The 14,679-nt window shown below is 41.7% G+C and overlaps 1 protein-coding gene and 2 non-coding genes across 3 annotated transcripts; all 3 read left to right on the forward strand.

Annotated features, from left to right (window-relative positions):
• The first annotated feature begins 5,010 nt into the window (after positions 1-5,010).
• On the forward strand, positions 5,011-7,302 carry LOC119729266 (thyrotropin-releasing hormone receptor-like). The gene has a single exon (XM_038201869.1). It carries the CDS (start codon positions 5,762-5,764, stop codon positions 7,190-7,192), a length of 1,431 nt encoding a protein of 476 aa, XP_038057797.1. The 5' UTR covers positions 5,011-5,761; the 3' UTR covers positions 7,193-7,302.
• A 1,092-nt stretch (positions 7,303-8,394) lies between these two features.
• On the forward strand, positions 8,395-8,466 carry Trnap-agg. The gene has a single exon. It is a non-coding gene; the product is annotated as a tRNA-Pro (tRNA).
• Positions 8,467-8,758: 292 nt separating this feature from the next.
• Positions 8,759-8,830, forward strand: Trnap-cgg. The gene has a single exon. It is a non-coding gene; the product is annotated as a tRNA-Pro (tRNA).
• Positions 8,831-14,679: the final 5,849 nt, after the last annotated feature.

Genomic DNA, 14,679 nt, shown 5'->3' on the forward strand with positions numbered 1-14,679 from the left:
GTTTGTCAAATTCTAAAAAATATGATGCAAGAAGATTTAGTGTATGTTATGTTGTTCCAAGCATTAAAGGTTCTTAAATATTCTGCAGCCAGAGACGAAGCCGAAATGGATACAAAGCCAAGGTTTTGAAACATCTCCCCCCCCCCCCCAAAAAAAAGAGTGCATTTTTAACCATAATTGGACTTGGGGGACTATCAGCACGTGGGATCGGGATACGATTCAACCCCTGCCCTCAGCTCCCTTTCTCCGGCTGGATCCTCTTATGCTCTTATCTTTTGACAGCGTAACCTGCACGCGATAGCCCCACCATCGGCGATTGTGCAGTAGCTTACAGATGCCGATTATCATTGCGAACAATTTACGAACGTGTCACACTTGTCCTTTACAACAAATCAAAGAATATTCTTTTGTGCCTCCGTCAGTGCTGAAGTCGATTGGTTGGAGTTGAAGACTGCCGAAAAATACCTTTTCCAGCCTAGAATCTTTCACAGACAACGGTATAGACGGTGCTTTGCTACATCGGCTGACAGCAATCGCCCAATCATTGGCTTTGGACAATGGGTGGCGATCCTAGGGGAGGGGAACATCGACGGCGCCTCACATCTTATTATTATATTGGCCTCCACTTGACAATTCAATACTGTGTGAATCAGTTTGAAGTCATGAAACTTGGCGACGATGTTATATGATGAATGACAACTTGATATGGGGTTTCTTCGATAATTCGTTAATTAGCCTAGTTGTCAACCAAACCATCAAAAAGAGGCACAAATCGTCACAGCTAATTTTAAATAATTTCCGTTCTAAAGGTTCTAAATATTCAGGAATAGTCCCCCATTTCACCCAATTAATTTCTGTTTAGGCCTATGTTAAAATTTCAAACTTAGTGATATATCAAAACGAAGAGCGATTATGCGCTTCCTACTGCGTGGGAAAAACTACACAGTGTAAAGTTGTCCCGAAGACTGATGACCATTTCTGTGGCTGTACTTGACCGGTTTCGATCAAATTTGGGTCAAAGTGTGGGGTATTCCAGGGCTCGAAATCGGACAAACAGTTTGGTGTTTTACGCTACCGCCTGTAAATTGACACTTGTGTGCTATCAACATACAAATTTTACAAAATTTGGTCAGAATGTGTGCACGAAAATGCATGGAAGTGAAATCAGAGAAATGTGTACGGCGAGTTGATTCCACCTCTAGCACTTTTAGGGTTTAATAGAAAGAACTTGCGCTGTATTCGGAACCAAGGAGTGTTCCTAAGTATTGTCTATTGCAAAATTTGAAACTATGGGCTTTCCCAAAGTACAACACATGACCTATTTGTACTGTTCTAGTCTACAGTTCTTGTTCTAGTCTTCAGGTCAAGTTGAATGTCTTAGTGATTATCCAATTAAACAAAAACACAGAAGCTGTGTGAAAATGGCAAGTCCCAAAATATTCGATCATAGTTTACAGGTTGGGGCAGCAGCATGAGCCCTTCAGATCCGTCGTGCACCACACACTACAGGGTGAGTCAAAAAAGCGAAACCCAAATGTCGGGACTATTGTTTTAGTGAAGTTCTGCATGTAGCACTTTCAAAATATAGGATATAGGATATGAAAGCCCAATCCATAAGCTTTTTTTAGTATAAAACTCATTCAAATTAACTATGTACTTTTCATGTTACGGAATTTTAAACACAACCACCGTCTGTCCACGGATCAAAAGAAGGTAAGTGTTCTTTCAGCAAAACGAAATCAAATCACAAAGATGTGTGTGAATTGTGCTCGTTTTGCTGAAGGAACGCATACCTTTTTTTGTGATCCGTGGACAGAACTTTAAAAGGTCGGTTGTGTTAAAAATTCTGTAACTTAAAATGTACATCAGTGATCTGAATGATTCTTGTACTAATAGAAAGCTTATGAATTGGGCTTTCATATCTTGTATTTTGAATGTGTTACATGCAAACCTCTAATTCACTAAAACAATGGTCCCGACATTTGGGTTTCGCTTTTTTTACTCACCCAGTACACCATCCTTCTCCAGCCTGCCCCCGCCTAGCGCCTCCCCACCACCAAACCACGTCTTCTTGCTATTTGGAAAACCCGTTTGACAATGACAAATTTGCCCTATGCAGATTGTTTTTAGAAGTGTTCTTCAATAATTTGCCGTATAGTACAGAAAAGGGAATTCAATATAGCACCGACTTAAACTTGACAGGTGCAATTTCGTCCGGATACGTGTACCTCGAAATAAATTCGTGCGATAACTTCACGGAAATTGTACGTTCTCAAGGTTTAGTTGTGTGAATAGTATTACTTTACTTGTTAACGATCCTTCCATCAATAAGCAAGACGTTATTGGGCGTATTCCGGTCCAAAGTTCCTTTTAAAGGACTTGATACCAGCAAAATTCCCAGTTGATTAAGGAACAGATCTATGATTTAATCATATATGATTAAATATAAATCGCCAAAGAGTTCTGACTCCTTGGGCCCTAGTATACTAGGGCCCAAGGAGTCAGAACTCTTGGGTTCTGACTCCTTGGGCCCTAGTTGCTTTCCAGTGCGGCGACCATCCTTTTACTTTTGAAGTCTTGGAGTTCGAACTCCTTGGGTCCTAGCTCTATGATTTAATTGACATATTGTATTTAGGTTGCTCTAGAAAATGCGGGGAAAAAGTGAGTTTGAATACTAACTGTTTGCTCCAATAATTGTTACCCAGCCAAGACAGCGACACGATTGCTAGATGTATTGATTTAGAAGACGTACCTGACGTGGGATGGGCGTCTTAAGGTTTTTGAACAGACGAGAGAAGGAATTCATAGTGACAGTGTGAGTACGACATGACTTGACATGAACGCTTTGAAAGTATGTTTCCGTGTTTTCCCCATTTTCGTTTACTTCAAAGGATGAATAGTGATTGTAATGTAATCGTTCGATTTTTTACTTTGCAACACAGCCGACAAAACATCAGAAACCTCTTTGACACACGACACTTCTGTTCCGACTTTTCCGTATCCTTATTGGCCACACAGCAAGGTTTGTTTTTTATATTTCTCGCATCGAGATATTTAGCAGATAGAGTAAAGACGGAGCAAAAGCGAAGGCTACATGTGAGATTTCAAACCATCATCCATGATATCACTTCAAGATCATATCATAAAGGTTATAACGTAGTGTCCCTGTATATAAAGAAAGATATTTCGCTTCGTATCTTTATAATCTTTGGCTTGCGGGCGGATGGTAATTATGTCCTTGTCTCAAGCTTCGTAGTGTCGGATGACCCGACAGGAGACTACCTAACCGGTGATTTTTTCCAATTTCCCGCGGATTAGAGGAGGATCTTCACCTAAACCCGCAGCTAACATTGCGGTAACGGGATCTCTTACGTATAAATAAGGTTTCCGATTCATTTGACTTCAGGCCCTGGCCACTTGTTCAGTTCTTCCTATAGGTGTAGCTTGCATCGGTCAGAAACCCCTATCTCCCCCGCATAGTCCCATCAACTTCTGACATCCTGTACCAGAGCGTGCGTGGGATCAGGGCGGGGACCAGACAAGTCGTACACCTAATTACAATTCAAGCGTACAATTGAAAGTGATAATGAGCAGGGGCGGATCTAGCTTTCACGAAACGAATGGAGCTGGAGATTGGGGGGGGGGGTGATATCTGAGTGAAGGCGTACCCCATTATAGGGGGTCCGGAGTAATGTCCCCTCCCCCCCCCCCCCCCCCCCCCATTCTAAGGCAATTTGAGAAAAAAATTAGAAACTCTTGAGTCAAATCCTATGATTGTTGGCCAATTTTACCAGTATAAGATTTTCAATGGCTGAACGGGGGGGGGGGGGGTGCAACCCCCACCACCCCAGATCCGCTACTGTTGATGATGTAAGTGTGAGGAGCCGAACAACTGTGCAGGATTGGTACGAAGCCCCTAAAGGACATTCGAAAAATAGTTCACACAGGAACAAAATTTCACGTCATTATTTCGTGCGCTCAAAATCATTTCGTGAGCTCCAAACCACTTCTTGCGCCCTAAACCATCGTCAGCTCATGATCATTTCTTGTGCTCGAAAGACACTTCCTTTTCTGATTTTTTTTTGGGGGGGGGGAACCTGGGGGGGGAAGCACTGGGAATGTGTGCCCCCCCCCCCCCCCCCCCCCGGATACGCCATGGTTAAGCAGCACATGGAAGGAGCGTCGCATTAAAGTAAGAGTGTAATGAGCAGGGACAGGGACGGGTAGTACAAAAAAGAGTGAAATAAATGACAGGATATGAACTAGCCTATAAAAATAAATAGCAGTAAAATAAGGGAAAACAGTTTCTCCTGGTGATTTCGCTGAAACAAGTGACGTGGCTCTCGAAGCCACTGCAGGACATGAAGGACCTTTTCCATTAATCATCGCCACAGATGCTAATTTGAACTTGTATATACACACACATTAATGGTTTCTCGTATACAAGGCAAGGAAGATTCCCAAGTCTATCTGTTTGAGTAGCTTCTTGGAGCAATTTCAGCACTCACTAACGTCACCAAGCCCATAAACCGGGATTATACGGGGGCTGTCTTCCTGAAAGAGGATGTTAATGGAGGTTGCCCATGGCATGGCGGGATTTTTCGCAGCAAGTTATAGGATACCTTATGTATCGCGACCATGGTAGAGATCAGTGCTTAACGGTTCAGCTTGGATATGCATTGTCGTTGCTGAATTGATTGAACAAAACTTAGGAACATATAGAGTAGAAACATTAACAAGCTTTTGCTGTGTTACTTTGCAGGGTGCTATTATTTTTGCCCCAACCCTTGTATAGAAAAGCGGCGGAGATATTGTTTAGAAAGAAATTTTAAACATACAAAGGGTTATTTTTAGCGTTACACATAATATGTAATTCCGAACTTCAAACAAATAGAAGCCCAAACTGAGAGCTGGAAGTATACCAAATTATTCGATTTGCAAAACGGTGAAAACAATCATCGCCTGCGACCGACGTTAGCCTGACGTTAAGGAGCTCCTGGCAGCCGACACATGGCTTGCAGATAGTCAGTCGGCATTTCTTGGTCAAAATTAAATCAATGGCCACGCGAGAATGGCAGTATCAAGTAACGACAATATGAAACCACCAACTTTCATTATTTTGGTTATGGAGAAAATTATTCAACACAAAATTAAACTGTCAAAATCAAAAACTGCCTGCAGAGTTTTCAAAATGACACGATTGAAAAAAAAAATACTATTAAAAATGTGCTTTTCCTCAGTTTGTTGTAACTATAATAACCAACGAAATAGAGTTGGGCTTCATATGAAAACAAATGTCGAACGGACGGCATGATTCTGTTTATTCTGTTTATGTGGGGTTTTTAAATCTGTCTTTATATAGCTGGTCATCATGACGTAATTATTTTTGAAAAAATACTCGTGCGACAATCGCTGACGATATGTACCAATATACTTAACGATAGAGCAAAGTATACGATTTCACTCAGCATGCATGGAACTTAGAGGTACTCCTATAAGGGCTGTTAGTGACTTGTTTGTGACGACATGATGACGATGATAGCATCAGTTGTTTTGGTAACTTCCGACGTTGGGCATAGGTAGAATATAAACCTCCACGATGTGTTTCAAAGCTAGAAGTCACGCTTTTCTCTCGATGTTCTCATCAGAATTTCCACTTATCATCTCCTGTACCAATTTTATTAGAGATAATAATTGCAATCGGCCGGGCGTTGAAGTACATGTAATTGCTTCTGATATCGTGTTCCATAGTTTGTGAATAATGGAACTCACAGAAGTGGACATGGATGGTATTGACTGTAAATTTAACAATATCTTGAATCTCACCGTGCCGTCTGATGCGGAAGAGTACGTAGTCGCTATCACTGAACAGCTAGGTATCATCGTGGGGATGGTAGCGGTGCTAGCCTTCGGGTTACCCGGTAACTTGGCTTTCCTCTTCGTAGTCTACAAGCTGCCGCACATGAGGACAATTACCAATTTCTTCCTGGCCAATTTAGCAGTTGCTGATATCCTATTCTTGGTAGTGACAGTCTTCATGTATGTCATCTACCTTGGGGCTAGCCCTGTCCGCAGTGATTACAATGTGGCCAGTCTCTTCAGCTGTGTAGGAGTGTTTCTTGTTCCTCACATCACCTATTTCACCTCTATCTGCTGTGTGACTGTGGTCTCATTGGAGAGATTTTATGCCATTTGTAAGCCTATCCAACACCGGGCAATGAACACGAAAACCCGGGCAAAACGACTGATGCTGGCGTCATGGGTGGTACCGGTGGTCCTAACGGCTATAGCTATGCCCAAGTACGGCCAACTGGACTTGTACTGTATCATCTGGCCGGATGGGGAGAAGTACCAAAATTTACCGCAGATATTGGGGTTCTGCCGGCCGGTGGTGCCCTGGTGGTTGTTGGTTGGCGAGTTCACCACTGTGTCTCCGTTTCTTATTGCTCTCCCCTGTAACATCTTCATGTACATCCGTATCGTGAAGTCGCTGAGTTCCCGATCAGTCTTCAAGACAGAAGGTCAGCAGCGCCTCCCACCGCAGGCTGTCCAAGTACGCAACCAAGTGGCTAAGATGCTCATCATTAACGGCATAGTCTTCTTTCTGTGTCAAGCCACCAACCAGTTTGTCACAGTGGCCTATATGTTGTCGTTCGTCACTGGTGTCCCCATCAATGACATTTTCGAACGCTTGGCCACTGTCCTCGATATCGGTCGCATTGCTGTCTTCGTCAACTCTGCCGTCAACCCACTGATTTACAACGCATCAAGCCCGCACTACCGCACCGCTTTCAAGCAAGCATTCGGTTGCTCATCCAAGAAATCCAAGATGGCCACGGCCACACCTGCAATTATTAAATCCGAAGAAGCTGCTCATGATGGTAACGAGCTCACTCCTTCCAATTCATCGCCAAGACTTCATGACGATTATCCACTGACATTAGTCCAACAGACTGCGGATGAACACCGCGCAGCAACAACCGAAGACGACATCAATCTGGTTTCTCGTGAGAATGACGTAAATACTGGCGTTGATAACGAAGGCTTCCATGCATCTCCTATCGAGAATGCGGTGGAAGCCAGCCTCAGCCCACCAAGTGATGATTCAGACAATTTGGATGAACAGGAAAAGCCAGATGCATTCAATATTCGGCGGAATTTAGAAAGCATTGTGGAAGAGTCTAGTACTTAAAGAAGCTTAATAAATAGTAAGTAACAGAGACAGCAGACAAGATTGCAGATCTTTTAAATTTGAGCTTGAAGAAAAACCACATAGTTTATTGGAAACTTGCATGGTTATTTGATATTGGTTATCATGACCAATAACTGATATCTAATCGAGTGCAATCTGCACCTCCCTACACTATTACGTTAAATTACAATTATCACGCAACAAATATCCAATTTAATCAATCAATCAATCAATCAATACGCAAAACCTTTAATTAATTTTGAAGGTTCAATTAATTTTGTGTTAGCTGCTTAACGATAGTATTTCGAACACCACTTTTAAAATAAAGCATAATTAGTCGAGTCGTAGCTTGTAATCGCTGAATTCAGATTGAATCAATAAATTGTTTGATCAATCAGCCAATCGACTGACAAAAATCTTTGCTTGTCACCTGAAAATTATTCCATCATTTTAGGCACGTTTAACTGTTAAGTAATGCATTAAGTATGCCGTTAGTTATAATAAAACAAAAATACAGAAAGTAAAGTAAATCAAAACCTCAATCAGTCAGTCGATTGGCGTGCATTCTCTTCCTCACTATATTAAGTTATTGTGATTTTGTGAACTTAAAAATTGTGTGCACTTGTATCCATGTTAACAATAGCGTTTTAGTGTGTCGTAACTTAAAGTATTATTCAGTCGAACGACGAAAGTATATTCAGCAAGTAGCCACCAATAAGCTTGCTCTTGATGCTCCCCCTTGTCGTTATATGGGTGGTGGTAGGGGACTATTATAACCCCCATGGACAATCGTGCAAAAAAGTAGCACATGCCTGCCATACCCATCCCAAACTCCCCCTCCCACACACCCCAACACCCCCTCCCGCCCTAACACAACACCACCACCACCCCTGCTCATTAAGCCAAAGTTGGATCCGCCACTGTGCTCAATCAATTCATGCACATGGGGCTTAAATATAGTAGGCATAAGTAGAGTGCTTCACTTTCTTCTATATATTCAATACATAAATACAAATTACTAAAAATGGTTATCATGGTCTGTTTTTGATTATCAAGATACATGATTATTTGGGTATAGTACGCCTCCATGGAGCGTTTTGCGAGCGTTATTTATTTTGCAGAGAACCTTCTTACAATCCATCCACGTAAACGTTTCCATTTGAAGTATCTGCTAATATGTCTCCAGTGATGACGTCGGCAGCGGCTTGTTGGTCTAGTGGTATGATTCTCGCTTAGGGTGCGAGAGGTCCCGGGTTCAATTCCCGGACAAGCCCCTTTTGTATGTTTTTAGATTTTTACTGTTTTATCCCACTATCCGTTTTTCATTTCTCAACGAAAGATCCTGAAAAACAAGTTAAGTTGTTTTTTAATCATTGGTGAATACGTAATTTTTTTGGTGGGGGGGGGGGGGCAAAGTTCGATTCGCTCGTTTCGCTACAAACACAGATTATGTATCGTTACAGATCTTTGTAATTTTTACACAACGCCAGTGCCGTTTGTGTGCCATGGTTTCATTGTTTTTGCACCCTGAAGTTCATAACACAAAACAACATAATGACATACAGCGGCTTGTTGGTCTAGTGGTATGATTCTCGCTTCGGGGGCGAGAGGTCCCGGGTTCAATTCCCGGACAAGCCCCTTTTGGTGGTCCAATGGCTCAGTAGCGAATTAGTACGAAGAGTGTCTTGGAAAGATGCCTCAAAAGACGTTATTGTGCTGTGCCAGGCCGAAATCGGTCAACCGTAGCGCCTACTATGAAAACCCTGCAAGTGGGTTAGTTGGGTCCGAAAAGTATTTTTGTCCAGGATTTTCCTTAGATATATTTTGAGCTGTAACACAAGCGTTAGCACCAACAGATTAAGCTGAAATTTGGAATATACTTAGATGATATAAGTGTTCAACTACTCGTGAAATAACAACTCTAAATTCCTAGAAATTGATATAAATACACAGATTTGGGGACGTTTTGAACGATTTCTTCCAGAAGGTCTGCTTTTCCAGTAACCAGTATTGAGGTTTCGGCATCGATGACGGTGATTTTTTTCACTGACATGAAGTTTAGAATTTCTTCTTCCATTTTCAATCATATATTACTGAGAAACACAACGTTAAAAAGGCCATGTTTTTTTTAGGGGTTCACGAATTTCACTGCTCTGACACAGCGTCTTAGTACGTAATCGGATGAACTTTACTTGACAACCAGCCGAGCTTCACCCTCGCAACCATATGGCCGGCAGTGCGTTCGATTACTTCCCCGCGCCTACTCGTGCAAGCGCGACAGCGTTCGATTTACCTCTCACGTGACTTCTCGCGATAGGCAATTTAAGCTTCGTACCCAAGTGACCGACTCACCGAGCCGGTTACTTGGGTAAGTATCCCATAAGGCCATGCAACGTCCGGCGGGCGCCTCACGTGTCCGAAACAGGCTTCCACGGAGCATAGAGCTGCAAACCCGATGTAGCTCTATGCACGGAGCTACGGCTTATTGTCAGCGCGTCCCCGCGTATTAGCTGGGCGCGGAGGCCGTGGACGTGCTCTCGGATGCAGCCTGGGAAATATCTGACGCCACTTGCGCAATTGTGTACAAAGTCTATGGAGAGTCAAGAATTTTTTTTCCTAACAAAATTGGAAATATTTCTCAGTCCCAGATTCATGTCTTATCAACATTTTGGCAATGAAAGACATTTATTGAGATGATATATGAAGAAAAAAATGTGGCGTCGTGCAGGTTGCAACATCATCCCCCCCGGAAAAGCAAAAAAAAGGAAGAAAAAAGAAGAGAGAACAAAAAAGAAAAGAGGCGAGAAGTCATATTGGTGTAAATTTAATGGGGGGGGGCACTATTTCCCTAACCCCCTCTAAAACTGATAAATCGAGAATATGTTGAGAAAAACAGGATTTTTTTGGAAAACATGTTTTGCCCCCCTCTAGAAAAAAATCCTGGCGACGCCCATGTTTCCAGCTCTTGCGCGAAACTTTACCCGAAACCGTTCTTAGCTCCACTGCGCATGTCTGTCATTACGCGAGGAGCCAGGCGCGAGTAAGCTGGGGGAGTAATCGAACGCACTCAAGCAGTGATTCCATGGAAACTACTGAATTATGCATGCTTACAGTCTGAGCAGTTCACTCGCCCAGGTTCTCTAAGACGTTCTCAAAGATAGAGATATGCATCTGCAGATGGTCACGCATTGGTATGTATTATGCATACATATACGTGGGGGTTCAATCCGATTACTTTGGGAACTGTGGTGTTGATCTGTTATGACATTATATCCTTATCCTGTGCACGCGGGTAAAACGTTGAATAACGACGAGGTTTTACCATCTGTTCATGTTTCAATGACCTTTTCAAATGTTTCAAATTATGCGGTTCTTTCAGCGGCTTGGTCCAGTAATTCTCGCTTTGGATGCGCAAGGTCCCCCGTTCGATTATTGGACTTTCCCTTTTTGCTAAAATTGAAACTTTGAGACGTTTATGTTAAAAGACGACGCCGACCTATACGGTCTGCGAATCTTTTTTTTTCCAAACGACATCCGCTTTCCAACTTCTGATTGGTCCATTACGTGAATATCTAATGCCTTGTTCTCCATAACACAAACCCAAGATAGGCTTGAGAAATGTTCCTTCATCACTTTACTTAGTACTTAAAAGGTAAAATGTGAAGAAGTGAAAAACGCTCACTGGGATTCGAACTCGGATCACCTGATTAGAAGTCAGGACTACTTCCAACCAGTCCACGAATGAGCTGCCAATCATGGGTGATTTAAACACCATTATTCCCTAATTCTCTAATTTCCCTGGACAGCATGAATATGCATAACGCAGAGAGAGCGCCTTCTTTTGATATTGTTCGATCTTGTTTGGGAAAAGAAATTTCGCATCCGGTCTTGGGTAGGCCTACGGTTCTCGCTTGCGTATGCAACACTGCCAACAGGCCCTTGGTTCCTATTCCACAACCATTAATGTTTAGAACTTAAAGGTAACATTTTGTCCGGGAATCGACCGTATTTAGTGCTTGTGATTGTTTGCAAACCATTAATGTCTTCGTCATTGCCTCTAAATGTTAAAATTCGTTCAGAAGAAGCATCGAAGATTCAAAATCACAAACAGCACGGGGATATACAAGGGGGATATACAAACATTATAATTTGCACTACTTTAACAAGAAATCGCCACTGCTGCATGTTTATACATGCAGCAGCAAATATGGTAATCGAATTTTGAGCCAAAACATTGGAGATATATGTATTAGAAAAATTCATATTTACTACAAATGGTAATCTTGCTAAATTTAATGCGAAATGGGGCCCATTCTCTATTTTATGTAATGATTAATTTATTTTGTTTATACTTATTGTAAAACGCAAGAGAAACGTTTCTTCTAAATAAATAAGTTTCCCCTGAGGGAAAACAATATTGAAGATGTATTCACCATGCTATTTGGAGTTTCATCCCGAAAATGTATATATTTTATTCCAATAACTATTTATCTAGCAATATAAAAGTTATTCACTTTTGAATGAGACATCGAACGAAAACAATCCATAGACTTTAGATGTTGTTGAAATAATTCGAATTATTGGCTGCCGGACATTGATTCGGCTCTCCCTGGGCGGGTTCATTGTGCTCAACATGAAAGCCCATTTTCAGAGAATTAAATACGTCCCAAATCGGAAAATGTAGGGTTCGTCCAAATTAAAATAAAAATTCGTCAGGAAAAAGATAAGGTTTTTTCTAGGAGTACGGGGACACTTCTCTAATGTCAGCCTTGCATTGCACTGTGAGCCCAACCTCGTTCCCAGGGTGCTGAGCAGTATTGTATCATTTGCGTATTTAAAAAAAAAAAAATTGGTTACGTATGCTAATGAGGAATAGTCTGCTGCCTGCCCGAGCTTTACATTAGCTTTTGTTTTTGTATGTGGTGTCTGGGGTGAAAACAGAATCAATTCGAGACGTGAGTTACGAAAAGACGATTTTTTTTTCAAAGTAATTATGTTGGCAATTTGGAAAGGAAAGGATTATTTTTAAGAAAGTGCGGACGTAGTAATTACATTGAATGTGAAAACACAGACTGCACGTTGGAAATAACAACACCAACTACACGATATTAATCCATCATTTGCCCATTGCAGTATCGAATAAGGATTCAGAAAGTTTCCTATCAAGGGCTTACTTTGGAAACGAGGTTGAAAACAAAGTAAGCCCCGGGGCGAGATTGCCTGGAGATAGCTCGTCCTGCCCCGTGTGAGTTTGACTTTCACACAATATGGCGAAAGGATCTAAGGCGCACTCGTTTGAAGCAACTTTTTTTTGAAATGAAATGTGTGCAAGCGCCCAAACGACTCTATTTTTTAAGCCAAAGTGTTGTACATGTATACGCAGAAATTCATTCGCGCGATAAACATGGAAACTAAAGGTTTTGCAAAGTATAGCCGTGCGATACTATTTGAAATGTTCGTGAAAAACGCGTTTTAAAGCCTATAAACGGGCGCATTGCCGACGACTTTTAAACTTTCAGTCTTGTATTCACCAGTATTTGTAGCGGCTAATAGTCTTTATTGAAGTGTCATGCAAAGAAATTACATTTTCACACATTTTATTTGATTCTTTTCTTTTTTGTAAGTAACAGTGAATTATCTTTATTGGCTTTGACCGCCAGTGAATTGAAGTGTAGGCCTATATAAAATAATCAGGTATGCAAGGATTTGTCTCGTAGCTGCAGTTGCTCTGCATGCGATTTGTCATAACATGCCTAAAAGGTACAAGAAAAGTTTCTCAGCCGTACCCAATTCAACTTCATATCTCCCAGCATCCGGACAAAGATATTTACGGAGAGAAATCCTTGATATCGAATAATTTAATCAAAATATTTTGTTAGAAGAGATTTCATCGTGATCTTACAAGGTTAATAAAGTTACGTCTTTGTCCTCCACCTTGACTGCATGCGGCTGGTTGCAGACCCTGATCACTCCTTATTCTTCCTGCATTAATTTTATCTGATATTTTTTTCTTCACAATGTGTCCTCAAAGATCTTTGGATAAGATTGAAATGTCAACACCTTCAAACCTTTCGGTAAGACAAAGGTAGTGATGGATGCAGGATTTTCTTCCTCCGTTCCTCCCTCATGTAAATAAATACCAAACAAGGAACAGGAAATGGCAACACAGTTTTTGGTGAACTATTTGCAATGGCCGAGCACTGAAACTCGCTCGTGAGATGGAATGCGAGTGCACGTTACCGGTACAAACGCAACCTCAGCCCTCAAATCGGCTGTATACGACGGCAAATGGTCGTGCTTAATTGAATTGAAATAAAGAGATGGCAACGTAACCATAATAAATCTGAACCAGCCAGGACTTAATAATCGCCTATAGCGATTGACGTCTTTCAATTTGCGTCTTGACAAAGAATCAAAAGGTAATCAAACCCGGCCATAGCAGCCATATTGTCTTTGCTGCTTCGGCCTTCTTGCGGCTGTTTTTTCGGCTTTTCGAAGGCCCCTTTCGTCATCGGAGTCTTCTGCCAGATTCAAGTGTCGGTGACATATTCTTGACAGTAGCCCAGCCATGCGGAGAGCGGTCTGCAAGCTTGATGAGTTTCTGGCGTTTCTTGATGGCCTTTAATGCTTTTTCCAGGCTACGTCGTCTGCTTACTAGTCTAAAGCTGTCTCGAGCAGATCCTTGACCTTTTCGAAATGTTCGTACTGTTCTTGGTTACTGTCGCTCTTGTGGGAGGAGCAGAGGCTTCTGAGAGTTTTTGCGTCTTAGTGGTCGAAGCGAGCTTCTGATGAAGCGACTGGATAGCTGTCGAAATCTCCTCATTAGTAGAAGCGACACTCATCATGGGTGATATTGTGATGCGTTATAAAGGGACACTATAATACGTCCTGGATAACGCCCAATTTGGGCTACAAAACAAGCTTATTTTTTACCAAATACAAGCTTTGAACGAAATGATGCTAATCGGAAAGGACATTTAAAAGTAGGATATATTAAAACATCCACACAACTATCCTTTAAAAACTGCGTATATTGAGTTATTCTAGTGTTATTCGTGCGAGAACGAATTTTGGGGTCCAACTTTTGCGACCACAAAATATCGGGCTGTTCATGCTATAGTTGTGATTCCATGCGGACGTGTAAGAACCACATACACGAAGGGACGGGCATGTCAAAATTTACCATTTTTTCGATTTCGAGTTTGTTTTCACTATTTTGCTTTAAAACATGGTACTTAAGCATTCCGACATGTTTCTGTAAGCAAAACATCATTAATTCCTGAATAACATTAATGACGTCAGGGGCAGGCATCTCGATAATTGCATTTTGCGATTTCACGAAGAGACGCGAACATGCCTGCCCCCTTCGTGAAACCGGGTGACGATTTGTTGAGACACATATAACGTATAGTGCACTATACAGGCATGCAACTGGAAAATCACAAAAAAGAGGAAATTCACATTTTTCCCAGACTTTGTACAGTGTT

The sequence above is a fragment of the Patiria miniata genome, unplaced genomic scaffold (genome assembly GCF_015706575.1).
Source record: "Patiria miniata isolate m_02_andy unplaced genomic scaffold, ASM1570657v1 HiC_scaffold_20, whole genome shotgun sequence".
NCBI lineage: Eukaryota > Metazoa > Echinodermata > Asteroidea > Valvatida > Asterinidae > Patiria > Patiria miniata.